Below are 20091 nucleotides of genomic sequence, written 5' to 3' on the forward strand. Positions count from 1 at the left end.
ATAGATGCAAGAACTTAACCCAGTAGTTAGGGATGTTTCCAAGGCCACAGCACAGCTCCCTGCCTTGTGTGGCAGGAAGGCTTTCTCCTCCCCACCAGGTTCTGCCTGCTCTATTCCTCAGTCTAGCGGAGGCACCGTCTGCCATCCAGTGTCTGTCATGAACAACAGCTACACTGTGCAAAAGGGATGGAAGAACAAAAAACCCATGAGACAACACCATGGCTTTTGAAACAGGTATGTAGGATATCTTGTTTAATAGCAGTTAAAAGAGGAAAATGTACAAGAGGAGTAAACATGCTCTTTCCATAGAGGAGCTTTCCCCTAACCATGCGGCCCATCTGCATCAGTAGCTTTACTAGTAAGTTTTAGAGGAAAAAAGTTCCCTTTAGAGTTAAAAATGGACTTCACAAAAATTTCCCCATAAATGTGTAACTATTTGTGCAAAAAAAAAAAAAGGCCATTTCCAACACATTAGTGAAAAGTAATCGCAACTGCAGGCAAAAGGAAGGAAGGAAGGAAGGAAGTGGGGGAGAGAGGGAGGAAGGAAAGAGGCAACTGAAGCAGTCAGGAGAGGAATCCTGGGAGAAGTGGGGCTCAGGTAGGGGAGATTTCTGAAGCCAGCCCCAGGGACTGTGCTTGGATGCCTGAGAAGGAAGATCATGGCCAATGACAATCCTTCCCTGGGTCTAGCACTTGCTGAGCAAGCTCTTGTCAAGTATGCAGAGAAGTTAGGATGACTTTGAGGCTGGGGGGACTTTTAGGCTTGGTATGCAACGAAATCATTGAAGAACATTCCCTGTTGCCAACTCTGCTGGTGCCAGTTTCCAAGTCCTGTTTCTCCCTAACCCTAGCAGCTTCACCCAGTCTATTCAGAGATTTTTCTATGAATGTAAAACTAAGTCAGCTGCCTAGATTACTATGGAAACCTAGGTTACAAACCAGACTCTCTTCAGGAACATGAACCTGGTTTCCCTAGGAACTTGGCCAAAGACTCATAGTGACCAGAAGGCAGAGGGCTTCCAGCGACTCATGTCCCCCTATCCTCTTATTGAGGCCTTCCAGGGCACTTCTACACGTGTAGGCATTTAGGCCAGACTGGAAAGGCTGAGGGGCGTGGGTACACATGCTTGGCACACGTTCCAGCCTCTTAAGGGTTGGCTCAGCTGTAGGCCCAATGACACAAAATTTCTACTTCACCAGTAAAAAAACTTTTGATATTGCTGGTCTCTGTTTTTACATTCCCTGGCCCACCAAGAGTATATCTCCACATACAGCCCAGAAGTAGCATGTTGTTTTTTGTTTTGTTAGGAAAGAATAAAGGCAGACTTAGAGTGAAGAGGAAGTACACCAAAGAGTCCATCCGAATGAGTCTTGAACTTGGATAAGCTTTTTCTTTAGCAGAACTTCTTGGTTGAAGGTGTAGATTGGCCCCTGTTCCTCTACCCTATTCTCCTTTTCCTCTATAGCACAGTTCTTCCAGCCATGATGACTCCCTAAAAAGACAAATGCTGTAACATACTTGAGATTCTCTCCATTCCATTCAAAGTCTGAGCAGTCAAAGCTGAAGAGATCTTGCTGAAAACAGTACCATTTCCACAGGTCCTTGCCTTCCCTTGGCTTTTTAAGTTTGGGTTGGCATGCCATTCCCGACCCTCCTCCTAAAACCTTGGGCCAAATGTCGGGCCCTCAGAATGAGTCTCAGCAGACTTCTGCAGAACTCTTTTGTAGCCTGGTCTCAGGCTTTGAGGAGGGCTGCACATCAGTGTGCATATTCTCTTTCACATGTTTTTTGAGGTGTAATAGGTATGATGAAGGTAGGGATAGGGAATGTAAAAGAAAGTACTGCCCTCCCCTGAAACAATTTGGTAACTGACAAAGGTAGAGGAAGATTCTGTTTGATGAATCTTTTTTCCCACTTATCCAAGTTGAAATGCCTGTGTGACTGATTTTTATTACTTGGTGATGCACAATCATACTCTTACCAGTGCCATTAAGCATCATCCTGACGTGTCTTAAAGTGTGAGTTCCTCCGACTGACCTCAGAGTAAAGCCTTTGCATGAGTCTCAGGAATCTATTTAGGACAACAGACATAGCCTCTAAGCTAAGCTGGTCCAGGCTCCAGAGTTTGGGGGATAGGATTATAGGCAATCTTTTTTCAGATGAGGCCAAAAGATGGCTTTGGGATCTCAGAACAGGAAGGAAGTCTTGGCTTGGTCAAGAAGAGCTTCTTATACAGGATATATCTTAGTAATAGAACACAATTGAGCCAGTGGCAACAATCCACTAGCCATAGTTGGCCCTGACTACTTCATGATGGCAGTGGCTCCATCCCTAGAGGCATCTAGTCCAGCTGTGGGTGTTATCACAGTGCAGAGCTGGTGATATTTCCTTTAAAGATGGTGGCCAGAAAGTTGTTTTTAAAACATAAATAAGCAATACCAAGCAAGTCTCAGGTTTTACCTAAGAGTAAAGTAAAAACTATTTTCAGTTATCAGGGCCTACTTAGCTCTAGCCTACCCCAGAAAAATAAGCAGTCAAAGCCTTGGGTCAGAGCTAGGCTAAAGAAACTGCCATCCTTGGGGTATTGGAGTGAAGCTGTCATCTTGCCATATGCCATGCTTGATTACCAGCTAATGGAAGTCAGCAGACTGAGGAGATGAACATCTAGAACCATGTGCTGGTCTTTAGTGTGTTATATAGTAATGTTTGACAGGCTTTTGCCTTGTGCCAACAAGGATCAGCCTCACCTAGGTGGTGAATGGGGCACCCGAGAATGAATAGGATATGCTTTACTATCCTTCTGCTTACTCACCTTACCTCCCGGGGCCAAGCACTCACTCTGTGTGGTTCCTGGGCCACAGACCTAACCTTTAGAGCCATGCATGAGTGGCGGTTCACCTCGTTGGGATTGGTGATGCCACCTCTCCAGGATAACACAGATAGTGTAGTAATAACCTCCCCTGAGTCTCCGCCTAGCAACATCTCATGTACTTGCTTATTATTGTGCCTCTTTTACTATAGGGAAAGGTTATGTGAATACTGTACAGGGGTTAATAAAAAAATACATATGCTCTCTTTGAAGAACGCGCAAATGCAGGGCCCGCTGGGGCTGGATCAAGACTGTGTGGCTGCAGCAAACAGCCTGTGTGGGCCAACGTGAGGTCTTCACGAGTGGTGGCTGCTGATGAGGCCTCGCAGCTGCTTGGCCACAGTGTCAATCAATTTCTGCTTGTCTCGTTCATTTTTCCGAAACTGTGCAAACATGTTGTTCTTGCGGCTAGTATCCTTCATCCTACACAGAGAAGAAAAGAAAGAGGGCAAAGTGATTGAGGAGATATGGGAAGAGCTTGTAGGAGATGGGATTCTGTGACACATCTTAACCCTTATCCAGAGTGGGAGAATCTACAATATTTCCATCATCAGGCTTGAACTTACCTATGTCTGGGAAGCTGTCCATCTGGTACCTAAAGCTCTCCCAACCTCACCTATAGTTGGAACTTTGTTAAGAGCCAGCTTTGGAGGCACCAACCTACTTTTTTCACATTGCATTTATTTTTTATTTTTTTATTACCATAGTTATTAATACATCTCAATTGTAAAAATTAATAAGTTTCATTGTGGCATTTCATACACACATATATCAGGCTTTGATGATATCCCCCTTTTTCTACCCTTCCCTTCTATCCTGATCCCCTTTCTAGACCCTAATATTCAGAGGGGCCAATCTTCTTATCCTTCATACCTAACCCACCAATTCATTGCCTTCTCTCCCCAGGTGTGCACCTCTTTCAGGAGTCTGAGACATGCTACAGCTCTGCTGGTCAACAGGCTCTTACCAAATGTCTAGGGTCTATTCATTACCTCATGAGTAGGCTGTGACCTTAGAGATGTATATGGAAGATTAAAAAAAGAAAAGACCTTTGAAAACTAGCAATTTCAAGAGATGATGAATAACTGAAAGTCACTGTGTATATCCAAATCTCACTCTATCTGGTTCCATCTCCCATTCCTAATGAAACTAAGGGCTTGGTCTGTCTTTTCTCTTTCTCAGGGTAAGGGCTGAGAGGCAGTAAGGTGGCTACAAGGGTAAGGTGCTGAGGAAAACAGGAACCAAAGGCGAGACTACCATCTTCTCACCTGATAAACCAGAGCTTTAAGCAAGAGAAGTCCCTGAGTTCTTAATGGCTCTCTATATCCTCAGATCACCGAGCTTGTCACTGCTAAAACTCCACACATGATATATTCCTAGAGCACAAATAATGAGCAGCTGTGGCCAATGATTCTGTCCAATTGAGAGCCCTAACTGGGAAGTACAGGTAAAGAAAGTCAAGACTAGACTGAGATTTTCACAGAACCTCAAAGTCTGACCATACCATTGTGACAGAATCTAGAACCCGCTATTCCCTAGAGAGGGCCTATAACCCCTGTCATGTATTGGTGATGGTTAACTCTGGTCCCAGCCTGTATACACCAGAACCCCTACAGCTCATAGCTAGCTCTAGTGTTAGAGAATTTAAAAGAGTATGTGGACCAATTTCTCCCTGATGGCCCCCACCACCATTCTCTAGGAGCTGAGCCAGTTCTCTGGGCTGCATGGGGTCAGGCTTGAAGAGAGAAGGAAGGAAACCTAGCATTGGGGTGTAAATTATGCACTGGGTATACTTGTGAGGGGCCTTTGGCCAATCCTGGGCCTTTTTCTACTGTGGGCTGACTATTGCAGAAGGGCAGATTAGAGGTCAACATGTCAAATGGGCAGAGATTTCACAAGGGCACTTATATCTGGTATATGTGACATATATCAGATATATGAAGTGTGTGTGTGTGTATTCATTCCATTCCATAAGGGTCTTATATGTGGCAAGAGAGAACCATGGTTGTATGACTCTGGCTGACAGTAGCAGCCAAAACTGATTGAGACTCTTCTCCCTTGTCTAAGTAACTCCTTCAGGCTGGAATTACTCATCAAACAAACTGGGAACCACCACCCAAATGTGGGGGCCTGTGCTTGGAGGGGAGTAAGGAGGAGAAGCCTTGCTTGAAAAGAAAGCACAAGGGTTCTCATGGCTCTGAGGATTCCTGGATCTGGTCCCTTACACACTAGGTGCAGTTATGTTTCTGGAACTGGCCTGAGTTTAGATTATGCCAGAGAAGAATCCCTTTCCTCTGCTGGATATGCTATAAATATAAACAATAATAACCCCAAACAAACAAACAAAAATGAAAACCACTTTCTATATTCATAGGACATTTAGTTCAACCTCTATGTGATCATGAACTTCCTGGCTCCTGAGGCAGAGCAAGCAGCCACAGAGAGGTTTCGGCTATATGCAAGAGAAAATGAAGAGGGCAGTTTCTGACCCCTGGGGCTAGGATTTCTTGGCTATTAAAGTTGGAATAAGGACTAAAGATAACATGAGTGTCCTGAGGGCTGATGGTAGCAGGCTGGTGTGTACCCAGGAATGTTCCAAAACAAAAGCGATCCTCCCGCCTCCTCTCCATTTGGCAAGCCCGGGATCCTGTTCTACTTTAGCTATGAACATCTCTCAATGACACAGAGGCCTCTTATTTTTCCTGAATGTCTTCAGCAGGTATTTGGGTGTTCCTATGTCTCACCTTGTTAAGAAGGGCCAGACTGGAAAGGAGAGATTGCTAAGCTTGATGGTACAGCTGGCTGTGGGCAGGCAGGGGTGGGGCAGGTAAAGGGGGTGGTTTCTATGAGGCTGGAAGATGTGGATTTTGGTAATCTTGATGGCCTTTGCCTGTTATGTTTGGAAGGAAGTTTTGAAATCCTGCTGATTGCTAGGGCTAAGCACATAGCTTCATTACTGTCATGGCCTCCAGACTGGCAAAGAAGGGTATTTTAGCCTACTGTTAATCCATGGAAAGTAGGTGAGCCAGTACTTTCTGGTTCTAGAGATTCTCAAAAACAGAGGAGTAAAGGATTCCCAAGAGAAGTAACTGACTGAAGGGAATCTCAGAATCTATCTGGATACATAATGGATATGACAATGTCAGAACAAGCTCAAAGGTCAAAATCTTTCCCCATTTTATCTAGGCAGTGAGGACTCTGGGATTAGGCCTCTTCTGTAATAATGACTCCTCTATGGGAGACATAGGTTTCAGATCTTCAAGCCATGGGCCTCACCACCAGGAGGTGGGGGAGACTGTAGGAGCTCTCCTCTGCCAGGACTGAATTTCAGGCCCTGTACTAGCAAAAATTGAATGTGCCAGGGAGCTGAGTGGGAACAATCCTTTAGCTGGTACTGATGGGGAAAAATCCCTGTCACCACTCCCAACCCCAACGGAATTAGTAAGCCAAGGGTCACTTAAGGATCAAGGACAGAGGAGGCATCCAGCCAGTTGGCACCAGGCTGGTTTAGTAGATTAGTATGTCAGGGTGGGGACAACTCACAGGGTAGGGATTTTAGTGTAGTCATTAGTGTCAATGAGGAAACCAGAAGGACTTGCCTCAAAGTGATGGAAAAGGCCCAAGTGAATAATATACTTACTCTCTAGATATCCTAGGGAGGAAGGTCATTGGGAGAGAGAACCATGGGAAACAAAGTTAAAATGGAAACATCAGTCCCTGACATGGTGTCAGTCTCTTGGCTCCAAAAACATAGCTGTGCTTCCTGCTCTTGCTTACCTTCTATCTTCCCCTTCTCACCCTCTCCATAACACACAGTGAGATACACCTTCACTTCGCCAGCCTAAGGCTCTACTCTGACTCCCTAGATTCTGGCCCTTGCTTTGCTGGGACTGGAGTCATGCTAGGCTAGCCAGATATGGAGACTTTTCACACTGCCTAGATGCAGGGCACTCTTCTGACTAGTCATTCCAGTTTCAAGAGAAGCTGCCCTTGTACATGGTTGTTGGTCTCTGGCTTGTCAGCTGTCAACTAGGTTAGCAAAAACCAGAGCCAGGCTGCAATGCATAGAAGAGCCCAGTTTCTGGGTGACACACTGGTTAGCCCTGAGATGTTTTGAAGTTGGCTAACCCAATTCCAAAGGTGGTACCTATGCTTCAGGGAGGCTACAGCTCTATGGAAGAGCAACCTGTGCCAGCTAGTAACTGCCTAATAGAAGAATTAGGCACCTTCTTGGACACAGATTTCTTGGGACAGTCAGCACAATAAAGCTTCATCTGGCAGGAGGCAGGAGTTGGGGACAGAGAAAGGTGTCAATAATTCCCAGGGCTTCTCTGCTAGGTACCAGATAAGCCACTTATTCTGTGGGGCTGCTCCATGCATATCATACCCAGACTGGGATCAGCCTCACTTCTCTCACCAGGCTGGTCAGAGGCCCTTCTTAACTCTAGTTCATGATACTTTGCCTCATTAGTCTATAAGGTAATGTCAGAGTCTGATTCTGACCTGTACTTGGCCTAGCTTATTAGAGTTCAACAATTAAGAGGCTACTAGTCTGACAAATACAATGATTGAGACAGTTGATAGCATCTACAGTAATGTCAAGAACAGGGATGTATTTTAAGGTACTGGCAATAGGAAAATTACCTTCTATACCAACCCCTACCTCAGTACCCCATCCCCAGCATAAACCACTGGGCTGGATACTTACTTCTCAAGCAGGGTCAGAGCTGTTACTGGATTTACCCGGAGGTATTTGCAGTTGGGCTGACCATAGTCAGCAAGGTATGTTGACCAATCCCACTGGATGAAGAGATCCAAAAGCTGTAAAATATTCAAATACATATAGCAGGGATTAATCAAACAGACAAATCAGGATCCCAGAAATCCCAACATACTTTGCTACAAGTTAACAGATCTGAAAATAAAAATAAAATTCTACCGAGAGAATGAATGGTTCAGACCATAGTACAACTAAGAAAATAAATGAGTTAACATAAGAAGACAGTAATCTCAGGGGCTGGGGTTCTGGCTCAGTGGTAGAGCACTTGCTAGCACGTGTGAAGCCCTGGGTTCGATCCTCAGCACCATATTAAAAAAAATAATAATAATGAAGGTATTGTGTCCAACTACAACTAAAAAATAAATATTAAAAAAAAAGAAGAGAGTAATCTCTTCCATGAGCACAGTAACAGGGCTAAGACCACAGCAGTTAGCTCTCAGAGGCAGGCCTGTGAAGAAACTAACAATGGACTGGCACAACATACCAGATTCATAATAATCACTCATGTATTAATTTACTAAACACTTATCAAATGACTTCCACATCCCAAACACCAATCTAGGAGCTCAGCATTCAACAATGAACAAATAAAGGTGAATGTAGTTCACTGCCAAATTATAATTTTCAACATCAGCTAATTTAATATTGATACTATTCATATTATAATTTTGTAAACTGACCCAATATCCTTTACAGCCTTTTTGTTGTTGCTGTTTTCTTGCATGATGTGTTTTAGTTGTCAAATCTCTCCTTTTTTGCAATACTGGGGACTGAATCAGGGGGAATCTACCATGGAGCTATACCCCCAGCCATTTTTAGTTTATTTTGAGACAGAGTTTCACTAAGGATGGCCTTGAACTTGTGATCCTTCTGCCTCAGCCTCCTGAATAGCTGTTTTTTTTTTTTTTTTTTTTTTTTTTTTTTAGGAATAAGCTACTGCAACACATGGAGAGTTGTCATGTCTCTGTAGTCTCCTTTAATCTGGAATATTTCCACAGCCCTTCTTTTTCTTATAAGATATTGACATTTTTAAAGAATAGAGTCTCCCTCACCCCCATTTCCTCCCTCAGTCTGTTTTTTATCTGATACAAGATATGCATTCCTGACCAGAATATTACATAAGTGGATATCACATCTGGAGACATACAATGTTCATTTGTTCCATACTGATATTAATTTTGATCACCTGATCAAGATGATGTCTGATGTCTTCACTGTCTAGTTATCATGTTTTCCTTTGTAAATAGTAAGCAATCAAGGAGACTACTGAAGACCATGCAAATACACTGCTCCATATGAAAATTTCCCTGTATATTTAACATATGATGAGGATTCCTTTCTGATTCAGTCTTTTCCATGTTGGCATCAAACTTATCAACTTATATTGGTATGGACTCATGGTTTCCCCCTTTTTCCCCCTAGTGGCTTAAATTCACTATTATGCCTATTGTTTTCACACTCAAATTGTTTCAGATTAGGCAAATGGGAATTCCTTCAAGCTGGGGCAAGTGTTTCTCTGAATGTCCCCATGATTTTTTTGAGCATAGACAGGTGTAAAAAGAACTTGCAGGCTCATCTTGCATCTATGCTGCCCCAGCTCTGCAACCAGTCATTTCTCTGAGAAGATTCTTCTGGAAGGAATGTTAGTGGAGATCAAGATTTGGGTGCCAGGTATTGTCATTGCTTCTGGAGTGTTTGTTCACTGCTATTGGGGGGTCAATCTGTGGGGAGCTAAACCCTTTCAGCAGATAGAGTTAGGAATAACATACGTGTAAATACACACACACACACACATACACACACATTTTAGAAGTGTGTGTGAAGCCAATACCTGCAGTTCTAACTCATTCTCATAGGGTTCTATTTGTCTTCCCCTGTGAGAGCCCTGGGATTCAACATTATCATCTCATTTACTCAAACTTATAATACATCTAAAATGGTTTCACGTTTGCACATACCACTAAAAAATAAAACAAAAACAATGCTACTACAAAACAATCTCAAGATTTGTTCATAATTTTCCTTTCCAAATGAAGACTAAGTGTCTATCATCAAATACCATGTTTATAAATATGCTTGGATTAATTTTCTTCTGACCACTGTTCAGTGTAGTTATGGTATTCATCAAAATACAATTGTGCTCCTTTTTTAAAATTTGCTTTTAGTTTTAGGTTCTTCCCACCCATCTTTGTTAATTGTTTTAATATGTGGGCATTAACATGCTTACAAAAGTCAAAACTATACAAAAAGGTTAACTTTAAGAAGTGTCACTCCTTCCCTATGGTACCCCAATCCCTCCTGGGCCACAAGGGTAAGCAATTCCATTGTTTTTAGGTCTGTTATTCTGATGTCCCTACTTGGAAAGATACAGCAGACATGCATGCTTTCTCATCTCCCTTTTTTTCTTTTATAAAAAGTTACATGCTATGCACATACATCTATATTCACATCAAAGCATTTTATTTCTTGAAATGATTGAATGTGGTGGATGGAGAAGAAGAAAGGAGAGGGTCAGAGGTGGGAGACATAAATTAAGATCACTATTCCTCAAACTTTGTTATTGAGCTTCACTTTCAAAATTGTTGCCATATCTCATGCTTCATGTGTTAATATTTATTTAGTAATTTTTTGTATTGATTCATTTTAATTTATAAGAAAATTTTAAAAGAAAACTTTGTAATACCAACATAATCAGGAAGCCACATTATCTGCCATTAATAGAAGACAATGCAGACACTAGAACCACAGTGAGACATTCTCCCTGTCATCAGAAGATTAAAAGGGAAAACTTTCTCAAGTGATTTAGTGTCTAATGGCATATCTGGTACTATTTAAACCTATTTGAGTATCATTTTATGGCCTTCTGTGCCTCTAATATTCCATACAACATATATTATAGGATTAGTTTGTGATTTCAGAGTTAAGTGATGATTTTGTGCATAGAACAGAGTTAAGTGGCTTATGTGTACAGAAAAGCATCAGTTTTAACAGAGAGGATCAGTGCACACATGGGTCCTGTGTCTTGGATGCCAGGATGTTTCATAACTAAATGTATGTTTGAGCTGGTGAGGCCTGATGAGGCCACATGGACCAGACAACTTGCTGAGACAACCACAGAGAGTTCTTGAAGGCAAAATAAGCTAGTCCCTGTATTCTCATTCTTCTCATGACTATGTTTCCTCATATGAGAGGATACCTCATACCTAAAACATAACAGCTTGTATCAGATTTTCTTTAAAAATGATGTAAAAACCATTGAATTTAGCTAACAATTAAAATTAAAAGCATCTAATATGTGCAAAGAACTGAGCTAGGCCTTTCAAGCAATATTAAAATAAAATGTCTTCTATCGCACTGGAGAATAAAAGAAAACCATGAATGAATAACTGTAATACAAACCAAATTAGTTAAGTGCTATTAAATGACATACTGATTGTTTCTCTTTCTAAACCATCAAGATGAAATATGAGAATATGATCAGAAATATGAGCTATGTTTAATGCATCAAATCAGCAAATACATGACGTCTGCATATCTTATCACTGGTGATATTAATCTTGATCACCTGGTTCAGGTGGGGTAGCTGATGGGTTTCTCTACGGTAAAGTAACTATTTTCCCCTTTGTAATTAATACACTTCTTGGGGGGAGGTATTTGAGATGATGCAAAAATCCTTTTTCTCCTCAAACTTTTGTCTATCAATTTTAACATCTATTAGTGGGTCCTGCCTACAATAATAGTTACTGTGGTTTTGACCAAGGTATTCGCTATCTCCCTTACTTCTTCTGTAGTTCTTATTTCAAATTCTTTAGCATTGCTCCTTCTCCTACATTTATTTGTTTACCCATCCATCAATTTTTATCAGTATAACCTAGATATTTATTTTATTTGTGGGTTATAATTTAACACAATTATTATTTGCTGTTCAAGTTGTTCCCATTTTGGCAAGATGGAACTTCTTAAGGTTGGGTCTTCCTTGTATTTTTTATCTGTTTCTAATCCTCTCATAAATAGTTACTTCCTTTTTGCTACTACAAGATGTTCTAAGCTCATCATGCATCTATTCCTGCCACAGACCTGGAATCAGTCACTTCTTCAAGATGCCCTGGTTCTTTCCATTGAAGAATGGCATTTAGAAACCAAGGTCTTAACACTTATCATGCTCATTTTTACTAGGATAATATTGTATCCAGGCTCTCTCAATGGAAAGATCTAAGGAAAATATGTGTGTATATACTAACTTGTATATACATCTATTTATTTCTGGAACTCTGTGTGTGTGTGTGTGTGTGTGTGTGTGTGTAAATTATGAGTTCCTATCAATGTCTCCAATTCCAATTCATTCTAGTCTTTCCGTCTCTGACAGTGAGAAAGTTGGTTGTCATCTAAAATGCAGTTGCCTTATTTATTCAGTCCTAGTTTAAAGTGGTTTCAGAGTTGCTAACCCAGTCCTCGGTGAGAAACACATTTATTAACTAGAGTCCAGCATTTGTATACAGTTTTTTTTTTTGTCTTTGTCCTTACAGATTACAGTCAAAATACTGGTTCTGAAAGTTACCTCAGTTAGTTTTTTCTACCTCACTCTTCCATTTGATTAGACTGTTCTTTTGTAATTTAGATAGGTTCATTTTTTTTACTGCTTCTGTTCCATTTTGGATTCCCCCTACAACCTGGATAATTTTAATTATTTATTTTGGGGGTATGTGAAACAATACTACAGTTCTAAGAGTTAAAGTTCTATAAAATAGTATGCTGAGAGAAGTATCACTCTCTCTTTATCCTCACTAATCTGATCCTATTCTCCTTATTTCTTTCTACATTTTCCCACTCATCCCTTGCAGGTAACCAATCTAGTTGTTTCTTGTTTATCTTTTTTTTTTATTTCCTTCACACAAATGAGCAGATACCTGTGAATTTTTTTTATATCTTCCTCTCTCACTTGAAAGATAGCGTACCATAGCTACTCGTTTGCACCTCACTTTGTTTTTCTCATATATCAGTATATCCTAGAACTCACTCCTAGAAGCTCATTCTTCACTAATGCTCATATTCTTGATTTATTCAAATGAATGCTTTTTTTGTAAACTAGATAAGTCACTTTTAAGAGACAGATCAGATATTACATTGTTAAACTGAACAAAAGTGTTGATATTTATAGAATGGGACATACTGATAAATGTTATTAGGGTTAGCAAACTCAACGAGTCATCAATGATGTTTTGATCTCAAACACGGAATTATTTGCTTATGGTATTTGTACTTTACTAGTTTATTTCTGGAACTGTGTGTGTGTGTGTGTGTGTGTGTGTGTAAATTATGAGTTCCTATCAATGTCTCCAATTCCAATTAATTCTAGTCTTTTCCCTCTCTGACAGTGAGAACTAGTATAGTAGTTTACAAGCTACCCAGGTTAATTCAAGTTGTAAATTAGCTGATCACTGGTTATTATACAAGAAAGTATACGGTAGGAAAGGATGTGAAAAGGGAAGATATTTTGAGCTGGGTTATGCTAAGCTGGCTGCTGCGACAGAATACCTTTTCTTTGCCTCTTATGTTACTTTTAACTATGGTTTTGGCAAAGTTCTAAAGTTGCCTCTGTTAAGCTTCTTTGTTACTTCAAAACAGTCCCATGACTTAATAGGACTCAAATTATCATTCTTATTTCATGGTGGTAGGGGTAGGAGTGGGGAGGATCAAGCCTGAGAAAGAATGAGCAACTGGCTGATAGACAAGTAGACAAGTGGTAGAGATGGCTGTTGGCTTACTCTCCCCAAGATGCCAATTCTTTTTGTTTTTAAAAATCCTCATTGATTCCATCTCTGGTACTCATCTGAGGTTAGGCCAAACTGTCTGTTTTGTAATGGTAGTTGAGAAAGACTAGAAAAATCCAAACAAGTCAAAGTCTAAAATCGTTCAAGGCCACACAACAATTTAACTGGACAGAGGACAGATAGCACTATAATAGCGGAACAAATGCAAAGTTCCAGAAAAGACCTTCAGGATGAGATATTATGGATATTTAGGATTCTCTTGATCTTTGTTACTGCCTACTAGTAGGCAAACATTTCCAGCAGAAAATATAGAAATAATTCAAATAAATGAGTTCTCATGGATAAGGGAGTAGAAAGAATGCTATCTATTACAGGTGAGGGGTAACCAGTCTTGGATATTTGATTTCAAGGTTTCGAGGGAAGATTCATGTAAGTAGTGAATAGGAACCCAGCTGATGTTTGGTCATGTCTGGGCTGGCTCCAGTGGATAGCATGTTGTGTTAGGGAAAGTGTTTTCTTTCCAGAATGCCTGTAAAGATTCCATGGGGAGCAAAGAATCACAGGAGCTAAGGTAGGCACAGAGAGAAACAGATACAAAGACACACTGACAACAGCCACACCCCGCTTCCCTAAGGGTGATTTTCTTTACATGTTGTCTCTTGAATAGGCACATTAAGTCCTGTAGAGGACTGTGCTCCCAAAGTAGGTGTGACCCGAAGTAAACGTGATGCAGGAAAACCTGAATTTGCACTTTATATACATTCAAAATTCTTCATGCTAAACAGGATAGATTACAAAATGATTTCAAATAACATGCTTCTCTGAGATACTTATCATATAATCCAACAAAAATTCTAAATATGCTACCTCTTCAGAACATGGCTACTATGTATAGTCTACTACTTTGCTCAGGAGAATAGTAACATACTGAACACGATGGCCCAAGTTTCCTATTGTCCATCCCCTGTTTTTGACAAGATGTAATTAATCATATCATTATAAAGTATTTTTCATAATCTATGATCTACAGGTGTTTTTTAGGAAACAGTAGAGCACAGCAAAAAGAGCCACAGACTGAAGGTTCCCTGACTCTGTGACTCCAGGTAAACACCAAATCTGTTTTTCTGGTTTAGATATTAGGATTCTATCAGCAGCTGAGGACAGAATAAGAAAACAATTGCAAAAAGTCCACTAAAAAGAATAGAATTGACTAATGACCCATTTGGTTTATTGCCCAAGATTTTCCCCAAACTGGTATCCTTGGGGCTAGGCCACTCTGATTCAAAGAAGAACATTTGCTTGCCTCCTGCATATCCTCAGAAGTACTTCCCAAAGCAGGAATCTGGGCAAATACTGGAAAGGGAACACTGGACTTCAATAAATATAAACCGAATACCTACAATGTATCAGGCACTTAGGTACTGTACAAGAAAATATGATAAAACAATATTTCCATTCTTGAGGAACTTAGGTAAATAAACAGGTATAGAGTGATGAGAATAGTCAGAGATACACTTAACAGGCACAAAGAAAGTTAAAAAGAAGGGCATCTTAGTTTGACCCAGGTAGGTGGGTGGTAAGATGTCAGGCAAGGAATGTGACAGGGCTGGGTCTCAGAAGTGCATCTGGAATAACTAGGACAAATGAAGCAAGTGATAAATGACCTCCTCTGCTATGTTAAAAAGACTGAATTTAGCCTGGAGGTTCCTCTACTTGTTTTCATGGAGACTGCTCTCTGCTTTTTTCTAGATTGGGGGATTAAAAAAAAAAAAAAAAAACTACGGCAAATCACTGGCTATTTTGTAAATAAAGTTTTATTTGAACACAGACATGTTCATTGGTTTACATATTACCTGTGATTGCTTTTATGCTACAGCAGCTGAAGTAAGCTGCTGTGAAAGACACCATATGACCTGGAAAGCCTAAAGTATTCATTATCTGATTTTTTCATAGAAAAAGTTCACCTCTAGGTCCCAGGCAGGGAGGACAGTGTGCTCTGACATTTTCTCAGATGTGATATCTAATATCGATTAAATTGAAGAAAGAAATGAAAAAAAATGGCTCTAAGGAGACCCTTCTGATTGTAATGAGATGATAAAAACTTCATTTTCTTAACAACTGGCATTAGAATTTTTTTAAGGAGAGATATATTTGGGAAAATTTCTTACTTCAGTGAAACCCTGCAAGTGTGAAGACATCTAGATGAGAAGGGGAAGAAATTTGTTTTGCTGGGTCTTGAGAGGCAGAATGTGACAGGAGACTTCACTAATATGTGTGAGAGGGGCTAAGAAGGAAATCTGTAGTGATACTGAGGCTCCAAAAAACTTTGGAGAACTAGGATATCTAATAGTAGCTTTTACAAAGCCATTGCTGTGCAGTATGTGATGTAATTTCCTCTATGAACTCACCCCCTTGATCCCAATCTTTAGACAAATCTCCTCTGCTCCCCCTTGCTTGGGTGAAGGATTTTTCTATGCCTATGTATGAAGCAGCTGAATATCACACCCAGGAATATGCAAAACGGAACTGTCAAATGGCAGCTCTGAAGGCAAGAAGACCTCCATACCTAGGGATTCGCAGAAATCTGAAAGAGGTCTTTGGATTTTCTACAGGTGATAGAACTGGGGAGGGAGAGGTCCCAAACTTCTCTACAGGTTTCCAGGTTTTCAGTCTCACCTCTAAGACTACCTGGGTAAAGAGAGAAAGAAAGATAGGCAGGCTTCAGGGTCTTCCATTTTCACCAGCTTCCTAGGGGAAGATTGCCAAATGAAAATGCTAACACAAACATTCCTTCAAGTGAGACTGTCCTATACAGCCATTTCCCACTGATCATAGAGCATCTATCCTCCTGCAGGGGGCAGAAGGAAAGAAAGCCTGTTGCCTCACTGGGTGATAATAACCATACCATACAGCCACGTGTACTCAGGGGGAGGATGGAAGGCCCATGCAATGGACAAGTTGTCCCTTGTTGGGTTGGGGGATGCAGGCAGGTGTGAGTTCTGTGTGGAACTGCTGCAGAGATGGTGGGAGAGCAGCTAGGAGCCATGGGCTAGGGTTTTTTTTTTTTTTTTAAATATACTTTGATTTGTTAAAGATTTCTAGGTGAGTGGATTAGGGAATATATTATTGAGTTGTTAACTAAACTAGTCCTCACCTCCTGGCCAAAATGATTACGTGGTTTACCAACATTTACAAAGAGACCATGGATTAAAGATAACATTAATAATGTAAGTATAAGCAAGCATCAAGAAAATGACAGAACTTAACAATCTCCTAATCGTAGTACAGATTCTTTTATCATTTCCATCAGAAAGTAAAGGTAGTGAGTGACAAGCTACTCAGATTTGACAAGACAGTTGGCAAAATTTGAAATTATTAGAAAGGCTATTTGAAATGTGACTTTTATCTACTATTATAATGAACTTTTCTTAGGCTAAGTCCATACTGTGCCTTAAAATATTAATATTAGTAGATACACATATACATATGTCCATATACATGCAAACAGACTTTCAAAGGTAGTGATAAAGAAAGTTCTATATCTTAAGCTGCAGTGAGCCAGGGGTGTATGCAAATATTCTTTCGTGGCTATTTAATATCTAATTAGAATGTATTAATACATTGTTATATACATAAATATATTAGGGTTGAGTCCTCAAAATTTATTTTACCAACAGTGGTACTCAACCAGGAAAGTTTGGAGACACTGACTAAATAATATTCAGGGAAAACTATCATAAAGTCACAGTGAAAATGGTTTAGGTTTTTTTTTTTTAAATAAATGGGTAAATTAAGAAACAGTTGTAGAAAATTACTTTGTGCTTTATATATGTTATTATTACAAATTACAGCCTAGTTAATTTTATGATAGGCATAAGAAAAATATCAAACATTAAAGGATAGTAAAGTGGGAAATGTATTTATATCTTGGGTAAGTGTAGAAGAAGTTAGAACTTCAATGGACTAGGAGATATACGAGTCTGACCAAAAGACTCAACACTAGACAACTAACTTCTTAAGACCCTTAGCCCAAGTGGATATATATTTAAAATATATCCTGTTCACTTGTTTAAGGGGCCAGAGATCACATCAAATTGCAATTCAGAATTCCATTACCAAATTTAGGAACTAATCAATAGATTAATTAAAGAAGTATTAAATAAGTGGTTCTCAACAAAATGGTCCTTTTTGTTTGTGGTCACTCCATAAACTCCAAATCAAATGGTTCTACTTCCCAAAGACTATGTTAAGTAAATACTCATTCCCAGGAAGGCTATAATCTCAGCCCTATGGGGACAGTAAATTTGCTATATTCCTTTTCATTAAATTTATTTTCTTTCTTTTAATTCTATTCACTAATTCATTTTATGTATCATCTTAATGAATCACCTCAATTTCATTTTGGAAACAAGTCAGATTAAACAAATTTGATCAAAAATTGCTCATGTGTATGGCACCTGCCCTTGGTCAAGGAAGGAGTCCTGGCATTGAAGACTATGTGTGTCCAGAGCAAGGAAAGATCAGAGAGGCCCAAAAGATTCACAGTTCCACTCTGCCAAAAATACAGGCATAATTTAAATACACAGAGAAGAAAACAGAGGAAATTTCAAGCAAAGGGACTAGTAGAGGCCAAGAAGCAAAAATAGGAATTTCTGAGATATGTTCGAGGGAAGAAGAAAACAGATGTGTCTTGAACATCTACTACTGTGTGCTGATTCTGGGCTAGAATCTTCCTCTATTTTATTGATCCCTGGGAAAATCAACAGCCTAATAGGTAAGTATCTCCATTTTACAGAAGAAGAAAGGGTATCTCCAAAAGGATAAAAGAATGAACTGAAAGGAACCAATCTGTTAAGAGTCAGGGCTTGGACCCAGGGTGTCTGACCCTTTTTCTTCCATTTCCTTTTGGGTCTCTGTCAAGAGCCAACCTTGGAGGAACACTGAGGTGGTATATAGAGCAGCAACAGTGGAGAGGTCAAAGAATAATTAGGTAGGGTTGAACTATGAAAGAGTATTGATTCCCTGTCTAAGGATCTGCTTTTAAAACGTATATTTCATGGGGAGTATAGCATTTCAGTAGCAGTATATTAAGTAAGGTACATTTAATAGAAGCCTATGCAATGGACTGGAGTAGAAATTTTTCAGGCAGGAAGATCTGAGTCAGTGACGATCTGGACTAGGATGGCAGCCCTAGGATGAGAAAGGAATGAATGGTCACTGTCTCAGGTCCAAGTGTAGGATCTGAGGGGGAAGACTGAAAATTAGCCACAGGCAAAACCAATTGCTGGCATAGACCAGCCAGTAATAGATGAATAAATCAGGCAGGTGAAAAGCAATAGGGAATAGAGGGGGAATCCCCCAAAAGGCATTCAAAAGCAGATGTTTCTAAAACACCATGCCAGTCACTTCTTGGGCTATTGGTTTGAAAATTGTATGGGTTTTGAAGCTGGATGAGACAAGGGTGGGCCAAAGAGGAGACTTGGTGAGTATGCCAGATGTACCTTTCATGTTCCCACAGCTGCTTTTCTTCTCCCTTCAGCAGGATATACCAAGTTAATTAGGGTCATTATCAGTCCTCATTTGTCTCCACCAGCTGAACTAACATACATGTCGCACGAAGAAGAAATAAGGCCAATGTGCAAAGAAAAGTATTTCAAGTTCAAGCCAGTATTGTCCAGGCTGCTTAGAATATCAAGTTTTGGCATGAGCTAAACCCATGGCCTTCAGGAAAGCAGACAGATCCCAAATAAGCTGTTGCCTCCAAAAAACACCAGCACAGTATTCAGTGCCTGCTCTCTCACAGAGCAGGGCTGCTTCCTCCCCGAGATTACTCTCTTTCTCTATCAGGATCCATTTTGTGAAGGACTTCTCAGATCAAGTCAGGTCAAGTCATAAGGCAGAGGGGAGAGAAGGTTATGAATATTTATAGAGAACCTAGCCAGTGTTGGCTCAGTGGTATATGTTTTACATAGATAATCTTTTTTGATCCTTTACACAATTCTGAGAGAGGTATTACTGGCCCATTTTTATAGATGTGAATAAGAGAGGTTTAAGTGACCTGCCTAAAGATCATAAAGTTATTAAATAGCAGGGGTTGGATTTGAATATAAGTCTTTTTAACTCCAAAGCTACACCCTTCTACAATGCCAAGTTACTTCTCAATGGAAAAAGATGTCAAGGTCTAAGGTCTTCACTGTTGTTTTCATTCCAAACAAACGCGGATGAATCAATACATTTCTGAATTCTTTTATATGTGTATTTTGCTTAAGTGAAGTCTAGTACCTATATAATTCAACAGTTAACAACACTGAAATCAGATTACTACAAATCTGGGATATCCAATCCAGGGAAATCCAAACTGGGTACCATATTTAAATCATGGTATGCGGAAACTACTAGAATGTGATAATGCTGGGCTGGCTAAATGCCTGACTTGCCTAGCATGTACTCATCAGCTAGAATTTTAAAGCTAGAAGAACCTCCAAGAAGGGAAAATAAGGAACTCAATGAAATTCCAAGAAGTAACAGAGTTCACTAAGGAAACCACATGAAAAGAAAGTGGAGCTACAATTGTGGGTATTAGACTGGAGAATGAAGCGTCCCACCCAGAGCTGGCTGGTGAGCCTCAGTGACTCAGTGCTTTCTGACAATAACTAGGCAGCAACACTGA

General features: G+C 40.1%; 1 protein-coding gene across 3 annotated transcripts in view; it reads right to left on the reverse strand.

Annotated features, from left to right (window-relative positions):
* Positions 1 to 219: 219 nt before the first annotated feature.
* The window catches only part of Exoc6b (exocyst complex component 6B), a 625817-nt gene continuing 605945 nt past the window's right edge, over positions 220 to 20091 (reverse strand). For all 3 annotated transcript variants that reach the window (XM_071601708.1, XM_027934392.3, XM_027934391.2), the window contains 2 exons: positions 7579 to 7691; positions 220 to 3293 (listed from right to left, as the gene is read on the reverse strand). In XM_071601708.1, the coding sequence (XP_071457809.1) occupies positions 3167 to 3293; positions 7579 to 7691 (240 nt within the window). In that variant the 3' untranslated portion in view covers positions 220 to 3166. The remainder of the gene's footprint in view (positions 3294 to 7578; positions 7692 to 20091) is intronic.

This window comes from Marmota flaviventris, chromosome 14 (assembly GCF_047511675.1).
Source record: "Marmota flaviventris isolate mMarFla1 chromosome 14, mMarFla1.hap1, whole genome shotgun sequence".
Lineage (NCBI taxonomy): Eukaryota > Metazoa > Chordata > Mammalia > Rodentia > Sciuridae > Marmota > Marmota flaviventris.